The following is a 25046-nucleotide window of genomic DNA, read 5'->3' as shown; positions in this document are numbered from 1 at the left end:
CTTAATGGGCACACGATACCACCTGCTGGCCAAGTGTATAATCACAGGCAACTGTAGTTCTGTATTTTAGGCCACTTAATGTGCGATGCGTTGCAATATGGTGGCGGTTGTGGTACTTGGAAAAAAAGTTTGACCAAATATTGTGTCGGCGTGAAATAATAAAATATTGTTTGAACGTATTCTGTGTGCGTAACTGTTTCCAAAATGGTAGTCATCATATACAGGCACATCTAAAAAAATGTGAATATGGTAGAAAACTCCATTGATTTCAGTACTCAAACATAGAGAGTCACGAAACACTTGGGAAAATAATTTTCAGAGGGCAAATTCCTGCCTAAATTCTACATTAAAAATAAATTCAATTGTTTCATAATAGTTTAAGTTATGTGGACGTTTCTAGCGATGCTGGATTTGGAGTTGTCATTTGCTGGAAGCTATAACCATCAAAATTACACATGAATAAAAAATGATGAAATGTTTCAGTGGGTGTGGTGTATCTCTCGAATATGAGTTTCCCTTTTTGTATTGAACTACTCAACTCAATGAAGCTTTTGACACTATTATAATTGATGGAGATGTACCAGCGATGTATGGCAGCTTGTCAACTTTGGAGAAGGGCATATGGCAATTTCATTCAACATTTCCGCGGAGCTGCTTGACGGCGTGGAGCAATATGACTGCGCCAAATTCAGAAGCACTTCCTGAAGTGGTCACGTGGTACTGCGGGGCAGCGACGAATCGGCCGTCATCATTTCCGGCCCCTCCCCCAAATGAAGCACGCCTCTCGGACACGCCCCCTTCATGACCCGTCGCACAACCCGAGCCGTAGCCTCACGACTATATTGTTCGTTTGTGTTTGTGAAAGGACAATCAACATGTGAGCGAGGAACATTTGATAACACTAAAGGCTCCGGTAGTTGACGGTCTGACAGCGGAGGTTATCTTTTTACTTCCTGTCTGGTCATGTGCGACAAACGACATTGTTCTTCATTTCTCAACTCCTCTTTTCACTCGTAACACAACAAGAAAAGTAACGCTTACGTTCTTAAATTGATCAATCACTTTAACACGTGTAGGTAAGTATGTCACATTTCTCAGATAGCGTGTTGCTTATTTGGACCGTTCCGTGCTAACGATGCTAGTGGCTAGCACTTCCGGGTTTATTTGAACGTACGGGGCGGGCTTTTTGTGATAACAGCGTCGTCGCGCTCGATGAAATGGCGTATGGTCATGTACAAACGTCACCGAGAGTTTGTGTTGTTTGCGTTTTAGTGGATGGGGAATGTTGAAAATGGAGTCGCGCGACTTGAGCGATTCTGAAGACGACCGAGCGGACCGAGCGTTTCTCCTGGATAAAATGCCGCTCGTCGTCCCGGAGACCCCCAGGTAGCGGCGGGCCCAGCGCGGCCTCCGGTGTCCGTACCGAAGCTTACGACACAACAGCTCCTCGATTTACGACGCACTTGTCGCGATGCCAGCGATGTAACCCGAATTTGCAGCGTAGTCTAACACAAGTCATACTTATTTGTTTGAAAATGCCCCAAAACAAACATGACGTCGGGGAGAGCATTTCAATGTTGTAAACCGAAGGGCCCCTGTGTTCGTGATTGTTGTTTTGATGCGTACAAGTTATGAGTGATTGTTGTTTTACTTATGGCAACTCATCAGTGCTTGTTGTTTTGCGTCAGCCCGCAGCTCGGCAAGCGCAGACGACGCACACGCCGTGCAGAGGAAGCGTTCAGCCCGGTGAGTCCCAAACGTACTTTCTGCTCATCCTCCAATCGATTTGGATTGCGATTTCACAACAAAACCTCAACCAATACGAACAATCAAAGCCTACATCACCAAAGAAAAACGTACAAGAGCGCCCTTCCCATTGGCACTCGCTTGGCGCACAGTTTGATTCCCTCCTGTTGCCCATGTGGCGTGAAGCCGTTTGTAGATGAGAGAGGAGCAAGATTCGAGTCTCCGTCGACCGGCCCGCGGAAACCGTCATCTGCCGCGACGGCGCTCGCGTTTGCTACAAGCCCGGTTTGAACGGAACCCGGCGACTTTAGTTTTCCGACAGCTGAAAGTGACCCGAACGCAAAGATCGTTTCGATTCTCCAGTCTCACTTCGTGATTAAGAAGCTCTTTTGCAAATTTTGTTCCAATCCAAATTTGAATTTGAAAACATTTGTCGAGCGGCAGTACGTGCCCGCCCCCCGCGCCGATGCCGACTCGGGAGGCGAAGCGGACGGGATTCTCTCGCCCTCCGAAGCCGCCCGGCGTCAACGTTCCGTCCCGCGCGTCCGAGGCGGGACGACTTCAAGTACGAGGACAAAAGGGCGGGAATACCTCAGCGCGCTAAAGGTTTGGGGCAACCCTGGCTGCCACTGGGAAAATAGTGCCAACGGAACCTCGGAGGGAATACTCGCCGGCCCGCGTGGCACAGATGGCGTTGAAGTGAACGCGGCGCCCGTCTGACTTCTGGTGCGCACGTCCGCAGGTGACCGCGCGGCGCACGGCGGCTTCGGCCCAGCGTTCCGCCGCCGGGCCGTCCAAACGCAGGAAGCTGGCGACGCCGCCGGAGCGACCCGGCCCGGCGCCGTTTGCCGTCGACGGCCGGTCGGGCGCCGCCTCGTCGTCGTCGTCGTCCTCCGCTTCGTCTTCGTCGCCCTCCCGCGTGACGACGTCCGACTCGCTGTCCTTCCTGACGGCGGAGGAGAGGAAGTGGCTGAGCGGCGAGCGGGACTCCGCCTCGCTCGGTAAAGTAACGCTGTTTCCGTGGCGACTGTCGACTCGCTGTTAACTTTGATCTTGCCCTTCAGTTCCAGTTCTAAAAGAAATCTCGTATCCCACGAGATGAACAAAGTATCCATCTGTGTGATTCGCCAAGCTACGGCAGCAACTCGTGGCCTCCGATTCCTATAGAAGCCACGCGATGGCAGCAAAGCGCTACTTTTGTCGAAACGAAGTTCGATTGAATATACTTTCATTCGTCCGTTTTCCGTACCGCTTCTCCTCACGCGGTTGGCGGGCGTGCTGGTGCCGATCCCAGCTGTCTTCGGGCGAAAGGCGGGGAACGCCCTGAACCGGTCGAGCGGAGCACATAGAGACAAACGAGCATCGGCGCTCGCCTGCGCGCCGACGGGCAATTTAGAGTCTCCAATCAACAACTGCGAGGCAGACGTGCTCACCGGCTGGCGACTGTGCCGCGCTTGAATATACTCGGCAAGCGTTGTTGTATCGCGAAGTTGGATAAAAATGGATTTTGCATTATTAAAGAACAAAACGTGCATGTATATCTTATGTCCGCTCGGGGCCACCGTCCTCTCGCTTTACGCTGTAGCATCTGTGATTTTGCGTGTGTGCCCTCAAAAGTCAACAGCAACGTCTGTCTGTGTGGAAAAGCGATCACCGCCAAGCTTCCACGCTACACTTTTTAATTTTTTTTCCAACTGAACAATATGAGTTATTTGTTGAATCGTTTCAGTCCTTCAACTCACTTAATAATAATAATACATTTTATTTGTCACGATTTCTTGTGCGGAGATAAATATTTTTCACGTCAAGAGAAACTCGCTTCCAGTGCTGACAAAGGCCGAATCTGAAAAGAAGACGACCATAGAAACAAAATCTTCCTTTGAACACCAGAAGCGTAAAACGTGGCACCAGGACGCCAAAGTAACTCGTATCGCTTTGGCCGCCGCGTTGGCATCGAAACAGAAAATAGGCGAATCTCAATTTCCGTCAAAGCGCCCGAAGGGGAAAAAGCAATCTGCAAACAGCTGAGTTCAGAAATGCCAACTTGCCGAGAAGTCGGACCGTGACGGTGATGGTGAAGGCCGCTACAGGAAGTGTGTGTCTGTGCGCAGCGGCGGCGCAGGACGCGGTCATCAGCGACGACGGCGGCCGGCGGGTTCGCGCGGCGCAGATGGAGGAAGACGAAGCGTTGGCACGAAGCCTGCAGGTGGCGCCGCCGCCCGCCCGACGGTGGCGTCGCCGCTTGTTAACGACTTCCCGTTTGCGCACGCAGGCTCGCTTCGACCGAGAGGACGCGGAGTCGCATCGTCTTCGTCATCGTACCCTTCATCATCTTCACCGCAGGGTGAGTAGAGCACGCGGCCTCCGCCGCGGTGGCGATGTCCTCGTCGTTCTGTTGACGTCGCGCGATCTTACGTGACTTCTATTCGATCCGTGTGTAAGCGAAGAGCCCACAGAAACAACTCGCATTCGATTTGTTGGTCTTTAATGAGCGTTTTGGGGACGTGACCGGCGAGAACACGCAAACGCCACGCGGGCCGGGCCGGATTTGAACCCGCGACCTCGCCACCGCTCACCGCCGATGATTTTTATTTGGGGCGCCGCTCGTCCGACTCGCGACGGCAAATAGCGGCTCCAAAACAATCCAGTAAATGTCGCGCCAAACCAGCAACATTAAAACGCGCAAACGTTGTTGATCAAAAATCAGACGGAATTATTTGATTCCTAAAGTTGGAATGTTACAAGAGCAAAATGTCATTTCAAGAGTAAAGTCCACATTTTGCACCAAGAACTTCAAGAAATCAATAAAATCAGAATCTCTCATATTTTGGGAAACCCCGCTGAAAAGTTGAAATATAAGAAAAAAGTGTCTGTGGTTTTACGGGACTCAAGTCCAAACGTTAGAAACTGAAAAATCTGAGCGAAATATCGCAACTCGGTCATGATTCAATTAAACGCCGCAGCTATCAAATATTTGAGCACGCGCGCATCCTACTAAAAATTGTATCGAGTATTTGGATCAATGAGACGTTTGCTGGTTGACGAGCAATTCTGAATACACGAGAGAAAAGAAGCCATTTCACTTCAAAGTGAACGACCGATTGTTTTTTCCTTTTTCGATAATCAACTGCTTTATTGCTTAAATTCACGTTGAGCAGCAAACTATATTTTGTTGTCTCGAAATATTGTCAGTGGCCAATTTCCAACAAAAGTTAATATATTTTTCATCTCGCCATTTCTGGTAAGTATAAAAACAAAAAAGGCATAAGGAGCCTGTCGTGCAACTGGACTCGATGTTGCGACATCATCGTACGGTCGCGCCGTGTTCGTGACTTCATAAATTGTCGGCCACCCGCAACGACTTTTTTGTCGCCGACGGCACTTGACTGCAAATGTCCGGCGCTGGCAGATAGCATGCTAGCGCACGCGTGGGCTTAAATGGCCGCGCTAAAGCGTCCCTTGACTAAGACGACCAGCGGCCTGAGTCGAGTGACGGTGGAGTCGCCCGCACGCGCCACTCGTCCCCGTCGTAGTATAAAAAAAAAAAAACGGCCACGAATTTGACGCCGCCGACGAATAGAAAGCTTAGCCCTCCGCGGGGCCGCCGTGATGCTAGTAAATCGCGCGCCCATTTGCGCGTCGTTCCTCTCGGCTCTTCCGTGGCGTCGCCGCCGTTGGCTTCGCCGCTCGCTCTGAAATGCTTTCGCAATTTTGTCTTCTTTTCTCGCGTTTGTCTTCGCTGACGTCGTCGTCTTCCTCTCCGTCTCCTTTTGTCGTACTTAACGACAACTTGCCGGCCGCCGCGTAGCCGCCGTGTATTTCGCGCCCCTCCGATCAAATTCGTCCGCGCCGTCGAGCTTCGCAATCGAACGGTTTCCCGCCGCGAACCGGCAGCTACCGTATGTAGCGACAGTGTCCGAGTGCGAGGGCTGGCGCTGAAGCGAGGAAAGAAGCGCATCCCGGAGCCAGCCAAAATCCTCCAGCATTTGTTGGACTTGAAATACTCTTTGCAGTCCTCATCCAATGCAAATGTTTTGAACATCCGTCCATCCGTTTTCTGTCGCGCTTCTCCTCACGCGGGTCGCGGGCGTGCCGGAGCCTATCCCGGCCGTCATCGGGCAGAAGGCGGGGTACGCCCCGAACCGGTTGTCAGCCAATCGCAGGGCACACCCAAACAAACAACCATTCGCACTCGCAGTCACACCTACGGGCAATTTAGAGTTGCCAATTTATGCATGTTTTTTGGGGATGCGGGAGGAAAGCGGAGTGCCCGGAGAAAAGCCACGCGGGCTCGGGGAGAACGTGCAAACTCTACACAGGCGGGGCCGGGGATCGAACCGGGCCCGGTCCTCACAACTGCGAGGCAGACGCTCTAAGCGGTCTCGCGCCGTGCCGCCTGTTTTGAACATAAAAAGTGAAATATCGAAAAAGGTGAAATGCAAATCTCGCCCGGCCACACAACGAAACCGACCCAAAGCTGTCGTCCTCGTCGCAGCGCGAGCTTCTCGCCCAGGCCGACCCGCCGCGAGGGCCGGGCCGCCGGCGCGGCCGGGGGAGGGACGCCGCCCCCCCGGCGGACGACTTCTCCGGGGACAACTACGAGGTGAGGACGCCGTCTCGGGTCATGTGACAATATTGCGGAGATTTCCCGGTGACTCGCGGCCCGTTGCGTTTGTCACTTACCCGTCCGTAGGCCCTCCTGGCGTTTGAGGAGCGCCAAGGCGCCGTGGCGCCCAAGAAGCTGACGCAAGCCCACATCCTTCGCTTCCCCGTCAAGCGCTTCCGGGCGAGCGGCGGCGCGGCCACGTGAGTCGGCCGTTGGCGGCCTTCGCCCGCCTTCGCGGTCCTGACCCGACGCTTTGACCGGCAGGTGTCAGATCTGCTTTTGCGACTACGACGACGGCGAGCCGCTGAGGATGCTCCCGTGCTTCCACGACTACCACGCCGGCTGCATCGACCGCTGGCTGCGGGTAAGCCCGGCGGGACGGGCGGCTCGCGTTCGGCGGGAAAGGTCGAAGGTCGTCTCCGCTCGGGCGCGCGCCGCTCACGCAAACGACGTGGCCGCCGAGAGGGAGGAGCTAGTTTCGGAGAGCGCGCTCGCTTTTTGGGATCTTTGTTGGCCGACCTCTTGTGAATCGTTTTCAAAAGACGCCCTGAAATGAAACCCGCTGAAAGGAACCCCCGAGAGCCAGCATTTATTGCACATCCTAAAAATCGATTCTTTCCCGAGCGATCGTCTGCACAAGCAACCGCCTGATCCGATAAAGCCGCTGAGCTGCGCTGCAGATGCAACAATTCGGTGATTATCGAATGAATCCACAACTATTTGGATAATCAACTCGTTTGCTTTGGAAACCAATCATCGACATTTTTGACACTTTTCCGACTGATCTTAGCGACTGAACCGGGAACTGAATAATCGTCCATTTAGATTTGTGCATTTTCTTCCATTTGAAACTTGGTCCTGTTTTGGAATAAAGGGATCGAAAAATCCTATTTAAAAAAAACCGATTCATCCATTCATCAAAAACTAATAATCGACAGATTATTTGATTATTCAAAGTAAAGGTTGTAGCCCTGAACTTTGCTTGTTTTGGAAGTGATTGGAAGGGCCGATTAAAAGTCTTTTGAATTGTGAACTATTCCCTTTTGTCAGCATGACAAATGTTTTTTCGCCTGACGAGTTGACGTGACGAAAGGCGCGCTAGGCGTGTATTTCAAATGTGGATTTATCGGGGACGTTTTCCCAAGAGGACGCGTTTGTTTTCACATTATCCCCGAAGAAAAAAAATACAAAATTCTAGTGCTTAAAAACTGTTTCAAAGCTTGTTTAGTATCAGGAGAGAGAACGCAAAAAGAAAACCCTCAACTTTTGGATAAGGTCCCGCCCCTCCCCCAAGGTGAAAAGTGGAAAAAATGGATTTGAGTTATAAATGTGAGTTTTGTCGAAAATGATTTTAAGAGTCTGTTGCCCCGCCGTGGTGGTTATGTTGTTGAAAGTCTTGTAATTTGTTTGTTGTTGTCAGGAGAACACCACCTGCCCTATATGCCGAATCAACCTGGCCGACCTCTGACCTCTGTCTTTTATTGCTGTGTTTGTTTGTTGTCTTTTATTCGTTCTTAATAAAAGCCCAACTCTTATTCGCCTTATTAGACTTATTAGCTCAAGTCCACAAATTGGACATTGGACTAACATTATTCATTCATCCATCCATTTTCCATTCCGCTTCTCCTCAGGTGAGTAGCGGGCGCGAGCTTTTTTCATTGGCGGTCCGGTCCCTCTCTGCAATTTTCCTCCCGCATCCCAAAAACATCCATGCGAGGTTCGTTAAAGATGAACAAATTGTCCATCGGTGTGAATGCCTGTTAGTCTATTTGCGGCCTGCAATAAGATGGCGACCAGTTCAGGGTGTTCCCCGCCTCCTGCCCGAAGTCAGCTGAGATAGGCGGCGGCCCACGCGTGACCCGTCAGCAGGAGAAGCGCTACAGAAAATGGATGAGGGGTGAATTGTTGAGAGCCGTTGTTCATTTGAAATGTGCCCAAATCCTCCAAATTCCGCAAATATTGTCCGATTTCTGTCATCTTTCACGAAAGCAGACGGATTATATTTGAGTTTGGCACATTTGCAAACATTTGCTTTGACGTCGGAAATCAACGGTGGCCATTATGGCCTATTTTCCGACAGATGTTACGAACCAAACCAGGAACAGAATCGTCAATTGAGTCTGCGCCGTGAAGTCCTGATTTTTGATAAAGGAGTGCTAATTAACTTTTTTTTATACGATTCATCAAATAATGGGGGGGAAAAAAATATACAGATTGATTATTAAAATTGTTTCTAATGATTATCCCAAGGGGAAATTCAATATATATCAAGTATAATCATACTTTTCTCTCTCTATATATATATATATATATATATATATACACATATATACACACACGCGTGTATACAGTAAACCCTCCTCCGTTGCGGTGGTTAGGTTGCAGACCCCGCCACAATTAGTGAAAATCCACAATATTGAAATAACTGCAGAAATGTGAAAAATATTTTTTGGTTGTTGAAAGGTTTAAAAAAAAAAAAAAAAAAAAAAAGGTTAAGTTCTTCGAACACACTTAAAACAATACACACACATTTAAACAAAAAAAATTGAGAGTGAGTGCAAGAGCAATGGCTAAAAAACAAATATAAAAATAACGCATACAGTCCAAAATATAGCGTTTGCTTCCTGGAGAGACTACCCGTACGGTCAAATGCCTTAACTGGTTTATAAAAAAAAAAAAAAAAAAAGTATTGCACAACAATGAAAAAGTGCAAAATAGCGGGACCGCGAAGTGTGAACCGTGATGTAGCGGGGGTTGACCGTATACACATATTTGACTTCAAATGATCATTTTTTCATTCTTTATATGAACTAGAAATTCATTGGTCTCATTTCCCATTTCGAGTTCCCCCCCTTTAATTCATCTTGGATCGTCCGTCAAGCGCAAACTTCTGGCGTCCCGCGACAACTGTGGTCTTTTCAGTAAAGTTCCAATTTGACGTGCTGATCACATGACACATTTTATTGGAATAAAGGGAAAGGCGCGTTTTCAGTAGTTGGTCTTGAGGCGAAGGTTTTCCTCCTTGAGCCGCTCGTTCTCCCGCAGCAGGGCCTCGTGGGCCGAGAACTGCGCCGACATCAGCGCGTGGAACTCGTTCTGCGAGACGCACACGTGTGACTTCATCGTCATCATCATCGTCATCATCGTCAATCCTCACCAGCTGGATGCAGAACTGCCGAACCATCTCCACCTGCAGGTTGATGATGTCCTTGTGGCACGCGTCTCTGTGGCGGCGAACGGGAAGTCACGAGGTCGCCGCGCCAAATGGCACACTTCAAAGCATTTGTGACATTTGCAAATAGACCAGAGTGTATCATTCTGATGGTTTCGATTCCAGAAGATTCCAGCCACGAAATGGACAGCGCATGCAAATCAAGAGCAAACCCAGACCACAAGACGACTTTTGGACTTTTTCCCCGAAAAACTATTTGCGACTGCCACCGAGTTGGGCGTGTCAAACAATTCACACAAAGTCCACGTTTACCTAACCCTGTTTTGAAACACTAATCCCATTTTGAAACCCTACTTTGCTACCCTAACCCCGTTTGGAAACCCTATTTTGAAACCCCAAGCCCGTTTTGAAACCGCAACCGCGGTCGGAAACCGTACTTTGAAAAACTAATCCCGTTTATAAACCCTACTTTCAAAACGCTAACCCCATTTGGAAACCCTACTTTGAAGCCCTGATCCTGTTTTGAAAGCCAAACCCTGTTTTGAAACCCGTTTGGAAATCTTACTTTGAAACCCTAATCTCCTTCGGAAACCCTACTTTGAAACCTTAATCCCATTTGGAAACCCTACTTTGAAACCTCAACCCCGTTTGGTAATCCTAGTTTGAAACCCTAATCCGGTTTGGAAACCCAATTTTGAACCGTAACCCTCTTTTGAAACCTTACTTCGAATCGTAACCCTGTTTTGAAACCCTAATCCCGTTTGTCAACCCTACTTTGAAACCTTAACCCCGTTTGGAAACCCTCTTCCTGTTTTGAAATGATAGCGTACGCCAATGGATTTTTCTGAGCCAATCAGAATCGAGTCTTGACCGAGACCAGGGTATAATGCTGTGTGCTCTCACACAAACACTGGAGCTGCGCTTCCAAGCGCCTTATTAAAAAAAAAAAAAAAAACACGGATCAATCTCGTCATGTATTTTGTCGATTCTTTAGAATGTTTTTGTTTTTGAAAATGCAGCTGTCGTAAGAGCGTTGGAAACAGTTTCCATGCATTTCCACACTTGCGCGACAGGAAGTGAAAGCGGATCGCCTGACCTGAGCTCGTCCAGCTGTCGGCGGATGATGTCGGTGATGACGTCCAACTGGACGGCGCTGAACGGAGCGCTCGCGCCGCCCGCGGCCGCCGCCGGAGAAGAGTCGACGCCCGGCGAAGAGCCCCGCCCGCGCCCGTCTGCCCGACGGGGCGTCGGACCCGCGCCGGCGGCGGGCGAGTCGTAGTCGAGCTGAGCTCGAACGCCGTCGGCGCTCCTCACGCTCGGCTCGGGAGCGAAGGGCGAGGCCGGGTGACGATCGGCCGGCTGAGTTGAGGTGGGCGGAGTCTGACCCTCCCCCTCCGGGCTGGGCGAGGCGCCCGTCGATGCCTGTTGGATCAGGAACAACTTCCGTTTATGTTTGAGACAACTTCCCGTTTGTCGAGTTGAAAAACAGTGTCGTCGAGGTCACGACCTCCGCGGGGTCACCCGCTTCGTCCGGCTCCTCCTCCCTGATGGAGGGCGTCCGGTAGGCCGAGCGCGGGCGGAAGGGCGGCCCCGCCGACGCCGTCCCGCGGGCGGTGCCGTCGCCGCCGGCCGCCCGACCTTCCCTGAGGGGCGAGAACATGTCCAGACTGCCGCGGCCCGGCGGCTGAGGAAGCCCCGCCTCCTCGCTCGGCGGGGTCGCTACGGAAACGAAGACAACGGCGTTAGCGACCGACGGCGACGACGGCCGTGCCGCGGCGTGACGAACCTTGAGGTGCGGCGAACGTCTCGTCGGCGCTCGCCAGCGGACTTGCTGCATCTGCGCGTGTCACACGTGGGCGTCGGGCACAATTACACGTCACGCTGACATAAGTCGGACTTTGGCACGCCGGCCGTTTTCGCATGCGTCTCACGTACGTATGTCACGCTTGCTTGCGTTTCACATCGAATCCGTCGGGAGCCCGACAGCCTAATTGCCAGTCATTTTTGGGGAACATTTTCGGGGAAACGAGAAAAAAGCAAACTCGACAAGTTGCTGCATTTTGACCTTGGCGGATGATTGTGACCTGGATGACCGACAATCAAAAACGCATTGTTATTTTTGATTGACGCTGTGACCGACTTCAAAGTGACTCGGGCAATTTTGCTATTAGGCTAACGATATGTAATACGTTACCATACATCACACTTACATAAGTCTCACGTAGGTAAACGTGGCGCGAGCTTCTAGACATCGTACGTCGTGTCACATCCATCAAGTTGCGATAGGCCACACGCTCCCGCGTATGTCTCACGTACAACACGCAGGCGTCATGTTCACCGTTGCTCAGTTCTTACTCGAGGTGCAACAATTCATCGACAAATGTTATCTACAACTACTGATCCTCGATGAATGCTTTCGAGACCTCGTTTCGTTTCAAATGGTCCAAATCCTCCGATTTGACCATCGTAACAGTAAATCTAACGATTCGTTTTACAACGATCGGTGGTTGGCGAGTGGATTCACGGCTGAGATCGGTTCATTTAGAACAATACGATCGATCGATTCAGTAACTTTGGAGCCCAAAATTCATCCAGTGTGACCGTGAAATACCTTCATACTGGACAGTGCAGGCGAAATGTCTTCTCCTCGTGTTGGAATCGGATAAAAACTAATTATGGTCATGAAATACGAAGATTTTCCCGATCCGCTTTCCTTTTGTGCGTCTTATTGCGTACCGCGCAGTTTTCTAATGGACTAATGGAAACATCCTTCGCCACGGCTGCCCCACGCGCCGTCAAACTGCCGACCGTCGAGACCTTCAAGTTCCTGGGAATTACAGTGGGAGAGCAACACCGAGTCCGTCCTCCAAAAGGCCCAGCGGAGGACGCGCTTCCCGCGGCTTCAGCCGCCGGAGGTGCGGAGGCGGTTCCGCACAGCGCTCATTGAATTGTTCCTGTGTTCGTCCATCACAGTCTGGTTTGGCGCTGCTACAAAAAAAGGGACAAACTCCGGCTGCAACGGACAATCAGGACTGACTGGGAAAAAAAAACAATCCGCGGCGGGCGTGACCGCGACAGCCAAAATGTACCGAGTCCCGAAAAAACTCCCGTGTCCATTGTATGGAAGGATAACCCGTCCCGCTCTGCCTCTGATTGGCTCGCGCCAAGGATTCATACTTGTAATTCGCTGTGTGGAAGCCCTTCGCCAACACACACGCACGCATACGGAGGGCGGGTCTACAGACACAGAATGAATATGCTTCATTTTTGAACGAGATCCCTGTATCGATATAATAAATGAATTGTTACACCACTCGTAAACATTCTCTGATTTCTGTTGCCCCCATGCAAGCAGACCAATTGTCTTTGTGTTCAATCAAAATAAGACATTTGTAAACATCTGCTTTGACTTTAGAAAACAAAGACATTTTCGCTGGTTTTCTGACGGACGTGAAGGCTCCCGCACTCACAGCAACGAGGCCAAACCCGACCGAAGTGGCGCGCGCTGCGCATAGCTCGCCGACTGTTTTCATGAGCGGCCGATCGGTCGCCCACTGTCCATCCATCCCACCATTTTCTTCCGCTTATCCGAGGTCCGGTCGGGGGGGTTCACCGGCTTAAGCCCAGGCTTCCCTCTCCCCAGCCACTTCGTCCAGCCGTATCCCGAGGCGTCCCGAGGCCGGCCGGGAGGCGCAGTCTCTCCGGCGCGTCCTGGGTCGTCCCCGGGATCTCCTCCCGGGGGGGCGTCCTAACCAGATGCCCGAGCCGCCACGTCTGACTCCTCTCGATGTGGAGGAGCGGCGGCTCTATTCCGAGCTCCTCCCGGACGACAGAGCTTCTCGCCCTCTCTCTGAGGGAGAGCCCGGACACCCTGCGGAGGAAACGCATTTCGGCCGCTCGTATCCGGGATCTCGTTCTTTGGGTCGCGACCCGCAGCTCGTGACCATAGGTGAGGGTAGGAACGTAGATCGACCGGTAAATCGAGAGCTTCGGCCTTCGGCTCAGCTCCTTCTTCGCCACGACGGACCGATGCAGGGTCCGCATCGCTGCGGACGCCGCGCCGATCCGCCTGCCGATCTACCGCTGCATTCTTCCCTTCTCGTGAACAAGATCCCGAGACACTTGATCTCCTCTATTTGGGGGAGAGGGCACTCCACCCTTTTCTGATTGAGGACCACGGTCTCGGATTTGGAGGTGGTGATTTTCATCCCAGCCTTTTCACAAGGCTGGGATGAAAGGCTAGGCTTGATGAAGCCATCAGAAGCACATCATCTGCAAAAAGCAGAGACAACAGTCAGGACCCGTCCCCCCACCCGAAGGCTACCCTCTGATCCGCTGGGGTGAAGCCCAACGTACAGGCGCCCGGGCGTAGGGCAATCGGTACAGCCGAACCCGCTCGGCTCCTCTCGCCATAGGCAACTACCGAGCGGAAGAGAGTCCAAGCCCTCTCGAGAAGACGGATACCGGAGCTCAAGCTGTGCGTCGAGCTGAGCCAGACAGTAACCAGTCGGAATTTCTCGACCTCGCACGCCAGCTCGGGCTCTTTCCCTGCCCGAGAGTTGACGTTTCGCGTCCCCAGAGGCAGTTTCTGTAGCCGGGGATCGGACCGCCAAGGTCCCCCACTTCAGCTGACGCCCAGCTTTCACTGCACATGACCCCCTTGGCCCCTCCCACAGGCGGTGAGCCCATGGGAAGTGGGACAAAAGTTGAAAAGTCTTTTCAGGCGCCACGGGTGCAGGCCTGGCCGCCGGGCGCTCTCCATTGCGCTCCACCTCCGGGCCCGGAAACCCGCGTCCGGGCGAGGGAAAACGAGGTCCAATATTTGCACTCATCATAAGGGTCGCCCACTGTTTTAATTCAAATTTTGAATCGCCACACACGCCGTCGCGACGTCGCAGCTAACAGCCAATCAAAAAGCGTGTAAGCTGTCACTCGCACTGAAAATACTTTTCCGGTTTTAAGCAAGCGAGACACTGAATGGCCGCCGCCAAGTCAAATATTTGGCATACATGAAGCATCAAATAGTGCTTTACATCGCTACTTAACTGCCTTCCTAATTTATAATGTACCTGTGGATGACAAAGCGAAGCCGGTGACCAAAATCTCCGCGAATGGCACGTACGCGTTCGGTATGTTCAAACGAATGTCCGCGAGACATCTTTCGAATACCTAGACACACGCCTACTTTTATTTTCGCCAACGTCCTCCCTCTGTAGCAACCCGCTTCTTAGCTCTTCAACCATCTTAGAAACGTGATCAAGTACAACATACTGCATATTCGCCATCAAACACCTCGACAGGCTCACTCCGGGAATCCACGTATACGTTAATCGCACGATGTGCGGGGGCGCGTCAATCAATCGGCAACGCTTATTTCGATGCAAAAAGGCTGGTCCAATCGGGTTTGAGTGTATCGCGTGGCGGGCTTTACGGAGCAAAGAAGCCACTGAATCATATATTATGTTTGTGCATTTTCTGCACTGTCAATTTGAAATCAGGTCCAGTTTTTGAATCAAGGGATGGAAATCAAGGTTTTTAATCCAATTCATCGATTAATCATAAAATACAATCGACAACCGTTACCTTGTCGCAGTGGCGAAAACATGTCGAGGCTATTTCGTCCGACGCTGCTGAACTTCTCCGTGGCGGGAAGAGGCTCCGCCCCTTTCTGACCAGCCGCGTCTCTTTCGGCCACCTGAGCTCCGGCGCCACCTGCCGGGAAGGACGCACGCTGAGAGACGAGCTCCGCCTTCGGGCCTCACGCGTCGAGAATCAATGAGAACGGACCTGCGTTTATGTGAGGGGAGGAGCGAGAGGCGGGGGCGGGGCTAAGATGCCCGCTGGACAGCTTGCAGGCGGAGCTCTTGGGGCCGGAAACCCCGGACGAAGACGTTTTGCCCGACTGGAAGAAAAACGCTGCGCTCACAACCGCTCCAACCATGAATCGTCTCAGCCAGAGAGTCAACTGCGGTCCTCTTGAAAAAAATTCTCTCTCTCGTAATTAGGCAACAATATAATTTGCGACCCAAAATAGTGATTAGGACGTATTGGATTACTCGTTACTATATACAATTGGCTTCATTGTGATTGGGGATTGGATCGGAGAGATTCCCGACTCCCGATCACTGCAAAGAGACTCTCTGGCTCAAACAATTCATTGAATAACGACTCGGGAGTTTTAGGAGACAATCGAAATCGAAATCCGCCGTAACGAGCGGCGCCACCTTGTGTCTCGGGGCGGCGCAGCGGAAGCGCAGACAGGTGACGGCTGTGTCGTGCGCCGGCGTCACCCCGGTGGGGGCGCTGTTGTTCCTCAAGTCATAGCGGAAGATCTGACCCTGGGCGGAGCCCGCCAGCAGACCCGAACCGTCCGGAATGAAGTCCACCGACGTCAACGGGCTCTCCGTGCGGATCGTAAGCAGAATGCTACGCACGCACACAAATTCAAACGTCTGCACAAACTGTCCATTATCTCGTCAAGGATGTTCATTTGCAAATGTTGTGGGTGTTTTTTGTCTCTTTGTGTGTGTGTTCATGTTGCTCTGTGTTCAATTGATTTGAGAGCTTTTGCATTTGTGTTTGGGAATTCTCGAATACATATTTTTTGTTTTGTTGCGTGTTTGCACCAGTTGGTCAGTGTGTGTGCATCTGTTTACATTTTTTTTGTTTTTTTTGCATAGTCTGTGTGTGTGTTTTTGTTGGTCACAGTTGGTGTTGTTTGTGTTTGTGGTATGGTAGCTGGTATGTGCGCGTGTTCTTGTGTACATGTGTTTTTCTGTGGTTTTGTGTACGTGTGTTTGTGTCGATCAGTTGGTTGTCGTGTGGGTGTATTTTTGCGTGTCCATGTTAGCACATCGACCTCACAGTGGTGAGGTTGCGGGTTCAAATCCGGCCCCGTCTGTGTGTAGTTTGCATGTTCTCCCCGTGGCTGCGTGGCTTTTCTACGGGCGCTCCGGTTTCCTCCCACATCCCCAAAACATGCGTGCTCGGTTAACTAAAGACTCTAAATTGCCCGTAGGTGTGAATGATTGTTTGTTTCTATGTGCCCTGCGATTGGCTGGTGACCGGTTTTGGGTGTACCCCGCCTCTCGCCCGCAGTATGCTGGGATAGGTGCCGGCACGCCCGCACGAGGATAATCGGCACGGAAAATGGATGGATGGCTGTTTAGAGGGTGTGCATGCATGTTTGTGTGTGTGTGTGTGTTTGTGGCTGTCCGTGTGTTTTTAGTGTATGTGTGTGTGTGTGTGTGTGTGTCAGTCCGCAAGTGGGTGTCTGTGTGTGTTGGTTGATGAGTCTGTGTGTCCCTTTACGTGTGTTTGTAGCTGAAGATGTTCACGTATTGAACAACCAACGAGATTCCAGTTTGCCTCCATTCAACTTTTTGGTGCTACATATTAATAGAATAACAGACGCTAGTGCGATACTAGTGCAACGATACTATTGCGACGGCAGCTCACATCTTGCTGGCGGCGTCGTAGCAGACGATCTTCTTGTCCAACCCGACGCTGACCAGCAGCAGCTCGTTGGCGGGCGAGAAGGCCACGCCCGAGCCGGGCGCTTTGTGGGCGCCGCGGAAGGCGTGCAGCTCCTTCTGCGCGTTGGCGTCCCACAAGGACAGCGAGCCGTCGTCCGAAACGCTGGCCAGCAGCGAGCGCTTCAGCCGCGACGCGGCCAGGTCGCGCACCGGCTGCCCCGCGCGCCCCAAAACATCACGTCACGCGGGTGGAGAAAAGGGGGGAGATGGGGAAGGAGGACAAATAAAAAGATGAAGGAGGAGGGGAAGATGAGGAGAAGATTCAAATGAAAATGATGAAAAAAGAACAAGAAAGATGAACAAAAGGAGAAAAGGAAGCTGCGGGAGAAGCAATAATAATAATAACAATAGTTGGAGGAGGAGGTTAGTCCGCATGTGTCGCCACCTGCTGGCCGCCGGGTCCGAAGGGTTTGCAGACCGTGTTGGTGGTCAGGCTGTAGAGGGCGAGATGGCCGCTGGCCGAGCCCGACGCCACCAGGCTGTCGTTGGAGTTGAAGGCCACGCACGTCACCTCGTCCGTGTGATCCTGAACCGCAACACGAACAGCACGATGCCGAAAAACACCACGTCTTCGAACACCTCGCGCGTGACCCCGAACGAACACAACGGCGAACACGAGGAGGACGAAGAAGGCGGCGCCGTCTCACCTTCAGCGAGCGCAGCAGCCTGGCGGTCTTCAGGTCCCAGATGTGGACGCAGCGGTCCAGACCTCCGCTGGCCACCAGCTGCGAAGACGTGCTGAGACTGACGCGCGTTTGTCTTTTCTGGAAGCGACAGAGAAGACCCGCGTCAGGGCGTCGGTTTCGGGTTCGGCTCGGTTGAGGCGCTCACCCCGTGGGCCAGCTCCAGGAGAGCCGCGTGAGGAGACTTGAGACTGGTGACGGCGAGCTTGTCCCCGCCGCTGCCGGCGCTCACCACGTGCTGGTCTGCGGCAGTCGGAGGTCAAGGAACAAAAACGCACAAAGCGCTTTGACGCCGTCGCCTTCGCTTGCCACTTGAATTCCTTCCTTCCGTCGCCGACGTTCACACGGAGAGCCGCGTGTTTTTTCTGGTCCTTCCGTACGCATTGATGTACTCATGACTGCAAATAACTTACGTGTTGTTTGTCTGAGACACCGCAAAATAGTCCCACACCGACGACATGTTTTTTTCACCGACAAGATTGAAAAAACTTTATTGGCCGTCAGATCGCTACAGTACTGCGCAACAAGACACGTGACGAGGCTACAAATAATCTAGCTTTTGGATTCATACGCGACGAAGACGCGGATGCCTTGCGCGCAGCCGATCGATGACGTCATTGATCGGATCGGCGACTTGTGACATGAAAGCCGATCGGCCGAACGTGCTAATTATCGACGGTACGGATAACACCGATCAGATCGACGTAAAGTCTAGTGTTCAGTCTTACAAACTCGAACATTTGACTGGGCTTAAAAGCTTTTAAGCATATGTATATCAAAAAAATAAAAAATCCAGATTTGTAGCATGTTAAAGTTGTTGTTTGTGATCTTAGGGTCAGGCATCTTTGTTTTCAACAATTCTGACAAACTGTGCAGAAAGCTCCCAGGCTCAGCTTATAAAGTTCAGTAAAAATGTCAACAAAAAAATAAATAGCTCCCCAAAGTTTTGTAGTTAGTCAAGTGTTCTAAAATGTCAATATAAGTGAAATGTTCAAGTAATTTTGTGTTTGTTTTAAGTTCAAACAAAAACAAAAAGTGCAGTGAGTTCCCACGGTCAGAAGCATCTGCAAGAAAGTTCACTGAAAATTGAAATTAATAAATTAGGGCTCGACCGATTACAACAGCCCTTTACAAATCGGTCAATTATGTGCCGATTTTTTTCTTTTTCTTTTTTTTTTTTACATATTAACAACGCAGTACAATTTAGACAAAGATACTGACATTCGAGCAGTTATTTAAAAAAAAAAAAACTGCAGATTTTTCTTCCTGTTGTTACGCTAAACAAATAGTAAAGGACAAAGTGTTGTAAAACATTCAAATGTTCTGCCTGTAATTCAGATCTTTATTGTTAAAGAAGTTATTTCATTCATTTTATATATGTATATATATATTTTACCAATCAGGTAGCCTATCGGAATTGTACTCTGCCAAATATCGTAAAATCGGCATCAGCCTAAAAAAAAACTATTTAAAATTAGCAATGGTCAGGCATGAAATAAATAAATAGTTGCCTAAATTTTACCCAGCTTTAAATTCGTCTCTCGGATTTTTTTTTAAGGACGATATGCGTCAAAACGCAGAATATCGGTACTGATAATCGGTCCGTCCGTCCTCACTTCACTGGCTATCAAATCCCCCTCCCCCAAAGGCGCAGTGTTGTGGAGGATACTGTTGGAGGTCCAGCAGGCCCGCGCCACCTGGTGGCCAACGTGCGGGTTGAACTGCTCCAGCAGCGTCATGGAATCCGCGTCCCAGATCTTCACCACGTCCCCTGTGGACGCCAGCCTGCTGAGGGCGTCGTCCATGGCCGCCGCTCCCGCCTGCGCACGCGACGACCACAACCTTTCACCTCTGACCCTTCACCACAACGCTGCGACCGTCGAGCATTTCTTAAGAAAAAACAACTCCGACTACTCCTTTTCGTCACGGGCCAAAACGTGGTTTCGGAGGCGCTTAGGACTGCGAAACCCACGAACGCTGCAACAATTCAACTACTTCGATAATGCATGTCACTGACTTCAAATCTTCAGAATGTCAGCCTCCCGACATTTGCAAACATCGGCTTTGACTTTGGGAAGCAAAGGTCCACATTTTGCCCCATTTTCTGACGGATGTTGCGGACCAAACAAGGAAGTGAAATCATCGTCAATTTGTGTTTTGGCGTTTTCTGCAATGTCCGTTTGAAATTTGAAACTTTCTGGCGAAATGGAAAGAGCAAACCCATTCAGCAAGAAAACAGAGAGTGAAAACAATGAACAGTGCCGCATTTGCTTGAGGGGGCCACATTGAAAATGGACGCTTCTGCCATGCCTGATAATCCTTGCAATGTTGTCAACATTTCTGTCAGCCGGGCCTCAACAACTTTCACACTTTGCCGCATGAAAACATCAACAAGTGTTGACTTTTCCTTTCTTGTATAAGCCCGTGACACCTACCTGACTTCGGAAAGATGAAAACCACAACCTCCTCCAGGAAGAAAAGAGAAATTGTTGGCTTTACGGACGACAAGCGTCGTGAAAGTTTGCAAAAGTAAGCGGCTAGCAGCTAAGCTAACAAACGAGCCTTTGGAAAGAGTTAGCGGAGCAACGAGCGACTTTCAAAATTGTCCGTGTTCAACGACACTTAAGTGTCAGCGAGTGGTCGAAAAGCCTCGAATTGCCCCGCGGAAGATGAAAAAGTGGCAAACGAACCTTTTTTCTTGTCTGTTGGGACAAAGTTGATGAAGACGCTTGAAGCACGAGCAGCTGCCGCCACTACGGAGAGCCTCGAGGGACAAATCCTTACAAAAGCCGAATAATCGCCTTCAAAGGTCCGTCAACTTTACTCACACGCTTCGAACATGCGCTTACGACCGCACACTGATTCGCCGGTGAATTTAATTGTACAAAACAAATGTTGAACAGTTAGAATGTGGTCATTGTGTGAAACTCGAGCGAATGGACTTCACCGGTGAAAGGAAGGTTTATCAGCAGTACCGGCGTATGCGTGGGGGGCAGCAGAGAGCCGAGCTGCCGCGGCACCAATGAAGAAGAAACCTCCCGCCCCATCCGTTGTTGCGGTTGAAGAGAGGCGGGAAGCCAATGCGAACCTTTTCAACCTTCTCACACAACAACGCTCGCGTCTTGGCGTCTTTTTTTCTTTCTTTCTTTCTGGTTGTGAAGATGGTGCGGACAAAAGCGGACAGCGTCCCCGGATCTTACAGGAAAGGTAAATGGTCCCCTAAGAAAGAAGGGCCTTGGAACCAAACCGTCCTAACTTTGGAACGAGCGTGTTCCTCGCTGCAGTGTCATTGCGTCAGCCTCCCGCACATTCGTAACAAATGGAAAAAGAAAAAGTCCGCGAAATCACACTTTTCTTTGACGTCTGCCAAGATTGGTTTTCTGTTGCGTGACCTGGCGCCCATTTCCGTCGAGGCGCACCGAACTTGTTGAGTTTGAACAAACGATCCGACAAGTCCCGTTTCCAGGCGATTCGGCATCGACCTTTACTCGACTCGCCACTTTTATTGACTACGAGGAGACTTTGTAAGATCAAGAAAATGTCCATCTTGAATGTTTTTCTATTCGACTAATCCTTGAAAACAACCGCAGCTGCACACAAAGTGCAGTACATTTTATAAAAAATAAAGACAGTTAAACATAGGATCCATTAAAACCATACATTAATAGCAACGTTAAAAACAATAAAACACCAAAAGTTGAAAGACATGGAATCAACATGAGTTTTAAGACGAAGGTTTGAAGGGCTGAGTATTGTTAAGAACAACACATTTCGATTTTGAGTCTTTAGGTTGTGATGGAATATTGCAGTAGTTGCTTTGTCCATTCACCTAGACTATTCTTAAATATGTATTTTTATGCCCACGTGAATGTACATATTATGCCACTTCACGTTTTAGTCATATTTCTGAGCAATAAAACAGCTGAAAATCAACATTTGTGCATCAAAGTACAAATCCTGCGAGCTCTATAGATGCACTGAAAAATGAACTGTTCAGTTGGAGAGGAATGAGAGAATCGATAATTGAATATTGAGATGCACGGATGAGCCGATCTTTCCTATTCAACTATATTCCTTTTGCTTGCAGCTGTCGCAGCTTCTGCACCCAGGAAGTCTCTGGGCTCCAGCGCGCCCAACGCCGCGTCGTCTTCCTCCTCCGGTCAGGCGGCCACTCCCGGTCAGACGCACGCACATTTATTACGATACTCTTGAAAGTATTTGCTCATCTGTTGTTGATTGCTACCGTCTGGATCATATGCACAATCGTCACGGTATCGGCGTTACCGGTCTGGTACCCATTCGTTGCTCCTTATCGCGCTGTACTTTTTTCTTCTAATTGTTGCAGTGTGAATTGGTTATTCGATAAATGGACTTCATTTGTTGTAAGATCACGAAAGGGACCGCCGGCGGTACGTCCCGCGACCGCTCGTCAGATAAAGTGAAGAGTCGGTATTACCTAGTGAACAATCTTTAGTGTTAAAATGGGCACCGCTTGGCTTTGTTTGTTACGAACGGGTCTTAACGACGACAAAACCTCCATAAATCCGTCATTTCTCAAGGCTTGCGACGCTCGTGTCATTTGGGTAGTTCTCCGAGACTTTAGCGGTTCTAATCTTTGATCCAAGAAACACAAAGAGGCACAGTCCCATGTATTTTGTCAGGTTTCATTTCTAATTCTACAAGTACAAAATAAAATGCAATCAAAGGGAAAAGGGAGGAAATCTATATTCAATTTAAACGAGAGATTACACAGGGCAAACGTTACCTGCCTAACATGAACCGTTGCTGAGATTCGGGAGACTTTCCCGCTCGTAACCGTAATCCCAATACGTCAGGCGCCAAGGCACGTCACGGCCGAGGATGCCGCGAGTTTGCCCCGAGTGCCGACCCGAAGGAAGAACAACCTCGGGCGTTTTCTGGGACCGTCGCAACTCTGTTCGGGAGCGAGCGGCCGCTTTGCTGAAAAATCTTCCCGCGTGGGTAGCCTTACTGCCAAAACCGGGGTTCCGCTTTGATCGTTAAAGCTGACAATCTCACGGTGACGCCGGCCGGCGGCACGTGCCCAAAAAATGCGTCGGGGCGGGCGGGGGGACATCTAAGACGGTCGAAACCTGGCACCCTGAGAGGTCCGGAACAAGCGTTAAGGCTTCTTTATACTCGCGCTGACGTCACTGCGGCTGTCCCGCGCGCAGTTTTGCCTTTATACTCCAGCGCAACCCACGCGCGCTGTTTTGAAAGTGTACTGCAGTTCACCTCCAAGTCGGGGGTGTCGCTACGGCTGCTATTGGCGAGGACGCCACGGGGGGAGTTTCCTCCGCATTTTGTGGGCCATTTCCAGTAGCCGTTTTTACTTTCCTTTCCGCAACAACAATGGCCTCTGCGGAAACAAATGGACCGAGATGACCAGGTGATACGTTTAATTATGCTGCCGAATCGATCGAGAAGGCGGCGGTGTAGATTTTGTACCGAGGTCGTTCGTTTGAATCTAAACTTGGCTTTTGGTGTCATTTTGAATTTATCTTCATCGCCAATCCAAGACTGTTCTTCTGTATATTTGTTCATTAAGAGGCAACAGGAATGCCAGAGAACAAGTAGTGCAACTTAACAGATATCAGTAATCAAATCACATTTCATTATTTGCAATAGACGAGGAGCTTCAGCTTTGCATCAACACTCAGTCCTGAGTTTCCCCACTTGGGGGTGCTGTTGCTTCCCTGGCCGGTGCCGCTTGTCACCCCTGGCCGGGGGTCCTTTTGTTGATAACGGAACGTTCAAAAGTGACAAATTCTCTTTTGAGTCATCAGTTTGTGGCTTTGCTGATCCGACTTATCAAGCTACGGCTAATGAAGTTAGTGCAGACCTTCTGTATTTTGGTCATTGTAGCCGGTGGGGGCCGGATTGACTGACTTCTCTTTAGCTTGAGGTGTGTTGTTATTATTGATGGCCATTTATCCTTTAAGAAAGGTTTGGAATTTGTCTTTTGGGAATCGGCGACATTGGTTCCACTGTAAATTTTGTCATCGTGGCCGTCTGTTGCCGCACTTGAGCGGCTCCGACCGCCTGAGGTCAATTCCTCGTGTGTTTGATGATTGTGCTTTTACCCGGGCGGGCACGCGGGATACTGAGTTTTGTCCAATCCCCCAGCAAAGAACAAGTACGCCGGAGGGAATCCCGTGTGCGTTCGGCCCACGCCCACATGGCAGAAGGGGATCGGGGACTTCTTCGGCGGTCCCGGAAGGAAGCCGGAGAAGGAGAACCGGAAGCCCGGCGAGGAACGCGACGCGGACGACCGAGAGGCCGGCGGCAGCGGCGTGTCCGAGACCGGCAAGAAGTACGTTGCCGCGCGTTGATTTTCGATGGCTGGGGGGGGTCTGCTCCGCCGCGACGCCTTCCGCACGGGCTTTGTTGTTAGTGCCTCACTTTGCGCATCTGATGTCTTTCATTCATGATAATTAATGACATTTCAAGAACGAGGACATTTTTTGATCTTACAAGTGTAGAAAAATGTCATGTTGAGCTAGGATCAAAAGGCCAATGTCGATTGTCGTCATTTGACGAGGGATGTTGGACTGTTTGAATGCTGTGTAAATGTTGTTTTGTTTCGATACGTGCGTGCAGGTCCAGGCCGCTGCCAGCCGAGGAAGAGGACGAATGAATTTGAAATGTAAATGTGTACATAATTGTTTGTATAGTTCATGACTAGGATGTTTTTGTTCTTAAATTGGAATGTTTTGCATGTTTCCACTGCTCCATATGTTTTGTCAATAAAAAGAAATGACTTATTTGCACTGCTCATCCGGTAATCTGAATAAAAGAAGTAGCCTTCTCTATTCAAAAGTGAGCACTGTGTTTGCAGAATAGTGAAGGACAAATGTTTAATTCACTGACATGCTTTGTCCTCAAAAACTTTCAGATAGGAGAATGTTATTTATTTATTTTGCAGTAAATCGATTGTCAAATGAAATACATTTATGGTCATATAAAATGATTTGAAAACTTTGGATTATCGTGTAGGCCTAGTCATGTTGTGAGACATGTTTAAAATGATTGCAATTTAATTTTTCTTTCCGCCTTGAGATGCGTTTGTATTTTTTTTTTTTTTTGCTCAACGTGCCCAAACGTGCAAGTGCTGACACGAAGGCCTACAATCTTCGGCGATTGACCAATGAGGAGCCAGCGTGCAGGCGGAGGCGGGACTTCATCAAACGCACTGCCATGTGATTTGCGATTCGGCAGCGTTTTCACTCCGGCGATTGACCAATGAGCAGCCGGCGTCAGGCAGCGCCGTCCAAGCGGCGGAGGGA

The 25046-nt window shown here is 50.2% G+C and overlaps 3 protein-coding genes across 15 annotated transcripts; 2 read left to right on the top strand and 1 right to left on the bottom strand.

The window, feature by feature from the left end:
* Nucleotides 1-789: 789 nt before the first annotated feature.
* On the top strand, nt 790-7887 carry si:ch211-59o9.10 (uncharacterized protein LOC561841 homolog). Its single transcript, XM_061676389.1, has 9 exons — nt 790-1386; nt 1689-1746; nt 2489-2747; nt 3858-3952; nt 4019-4090; nt 6242-6349; nt 6440-6552; nt 6617-6716; nt 7773-7887. The coding sequence occupies exons 1-9, from the start codon at nt 1283-1285 to the stop codon at nt 7818-7820; spliced, it is 957 nt and encodes a 318-aa protein (XP_061532373.1). The 5' UTR covers nt 790-1282; the 3' UTR covers nt 7821-7887.
* A 930-nt stretch (nt 7888-8817) lies between these two features.
* On the bottom strand, nt 8818-20707 carry nedd1 (NEDD1 gamma-tubulin ring complex targeting factor). Of its 12 annotated transcripts, none has more exons than XM_061676377.1 (14): nt 20178-20425; nt 19412-19562; nt 17891-17985; nt 17707-17823; nt 17445-17585; nt 16983-17212; nt 15749-15950; nt 15312-15426; nt 15108-15236; nt 11311-11361; nt 11032-11243; nt 10621-10946; nt 9510-9670; nt 8818-9448 (listed from the first exon to the last, which is right to left on the bottom strand). In XM_061676377.1, exons 2-14 carry the CDS (start codon nt 19545-19547, stop codon nt 9207-9209), a joined length of 2157 nt encoding a protein of 718 aa, XP_061532361.1. In that variant the 5' UTR covers nt 19548-19562; nt 20178-20425; the 3' UTR covers nt 8818-9206. The 12 variants fall into 12 exon arrangements, with proteins under 12 accessions (XP_061532361.1, XP_061532365.1, XP_061532369.1 ...); XM_061676380.1 differs by lacking the exon at nt 20178-20425 and adding an exon at nt 20433-20707 and having other exon boundaries at nt 8819-9448; nt 9543-9670; XM_061676376.1 differs by lacking the exon at nt 20178-20425 and adding an exon at nt 20433-20707 and having other exon boundaries at nt 8820-9448.
* On the top strand, nt 19527-24530 carry pclaf (PCNA clamp associated factor). 2 transcript variants are annotated; one of them, XM_061676392.1, is made up of 4 exons: nt 19527-20949; nt 21830-21901; nt 23887-24073; nt 24361-24530. In XM_061676392.1, the coding sequence occupies exons 1-4, from the start codon at nt 20823-20825 to the stop codon at nt 24395-24397; spliced, it is 423 nt and encodes a 140-aa protein (XP_061532376.1). In that variant the 5' UTR covers nt 19527-20822; the 3' UTR covers nt 24398-24530. The 2 variants fall into 2 exon arrangements, with proteins under 2 accessions (XP_061532376.1, XP_061532375.1); XM_061676391.1 differs by having other exon boundaries at nt 21830-21919.
* The last annotated feature ends 516 nt before the right edge of the window (nt 24531-25046 follow it).

This window comes from Phycodurus eques, chromosome 5, assembly GCF_024500275.1.
Source record: "Phycodurus eques isolate BA_2022a chromosome 5, UOR_Pequ_1.1, whole genome shotgun sequence".
NCBI lineage: Eukaryota > Metazoa > Chordata > Actinopteri > Syngnathiformes > Syngnathidae > Phycodurus > Phycodurus eques.
The sequence above is the reverse complement of the archived record's forward strand: the minus strand, read 5'-3'. Positions and strand labels throughout refer to the sequence as shown.

Bases quoted from the DNA above. Each gene is read 5' to 3' on its own strand.
- nedd1 (XM_061676376.1), bottom strand. From the start codon at position 19,547: ATGGACGACGCCCTCAGCAGGCTGGCGTCCACAGGGGACGTGGTGAAG. The intron at 17,824-17,890 runs GTGAGCGCCTCA...TGTCGCTTCCAG, and splicing joins TCCTGGAGCTGGCCCACGGG to AAAAGACAAACGCGCGTCAG. The intron at 10,947-11,031 runs GTCGTGACCTCG...CTGATCCAACAG, and splicing joins AAGCGGGTGACCCCGCGGAG to GCATCGACGGGCGCCTCGCC.
- si:ch211-59o9.10 (XM_061676389.1), top strand. From the start codon at position 1,283: ATGTTGAAAATGGAGTCGCGCGACTTGAGCGATTCTGAAGACGACCGA. The intron at 4,091-6,241 runs GTGAGTAGAGCA...TCCTCGTCGCAG, and splicing joins TTCATCATCTTCACCGCAGG to CGCGAGCTTCTCGCCCAGGC. The intron at 6,350-6,439 runs GTGAGGACGCCG...ACCCGTCCGTAG, and splicing joins TCTCCGGGGACAACTACGAG to GCCCTCCTGGCGTTTGAGGA.
- pclaf (XM_061676391.1), top strand. From the start codon at position 20,823: ATGCGAACCTTTTCAACCTTCTCACACAACAACGCTCGCGTCTTGGCG. The intron at 21,920-23,886 runs GTCAGACGCACG...CCAATCCCCCAG, and splicing joins CGGTCAGGCGGCCACTCCCG to CAAAGAACAAGTACGCCGGA. The intron at 24,074-24,360 runs GTACGTTGCCGC...ACGTGCGTGCAG, and splicing joins GTGTCCGAGACCGGCAAGAA to GTCCAGGCCGCTGCCAGCCG.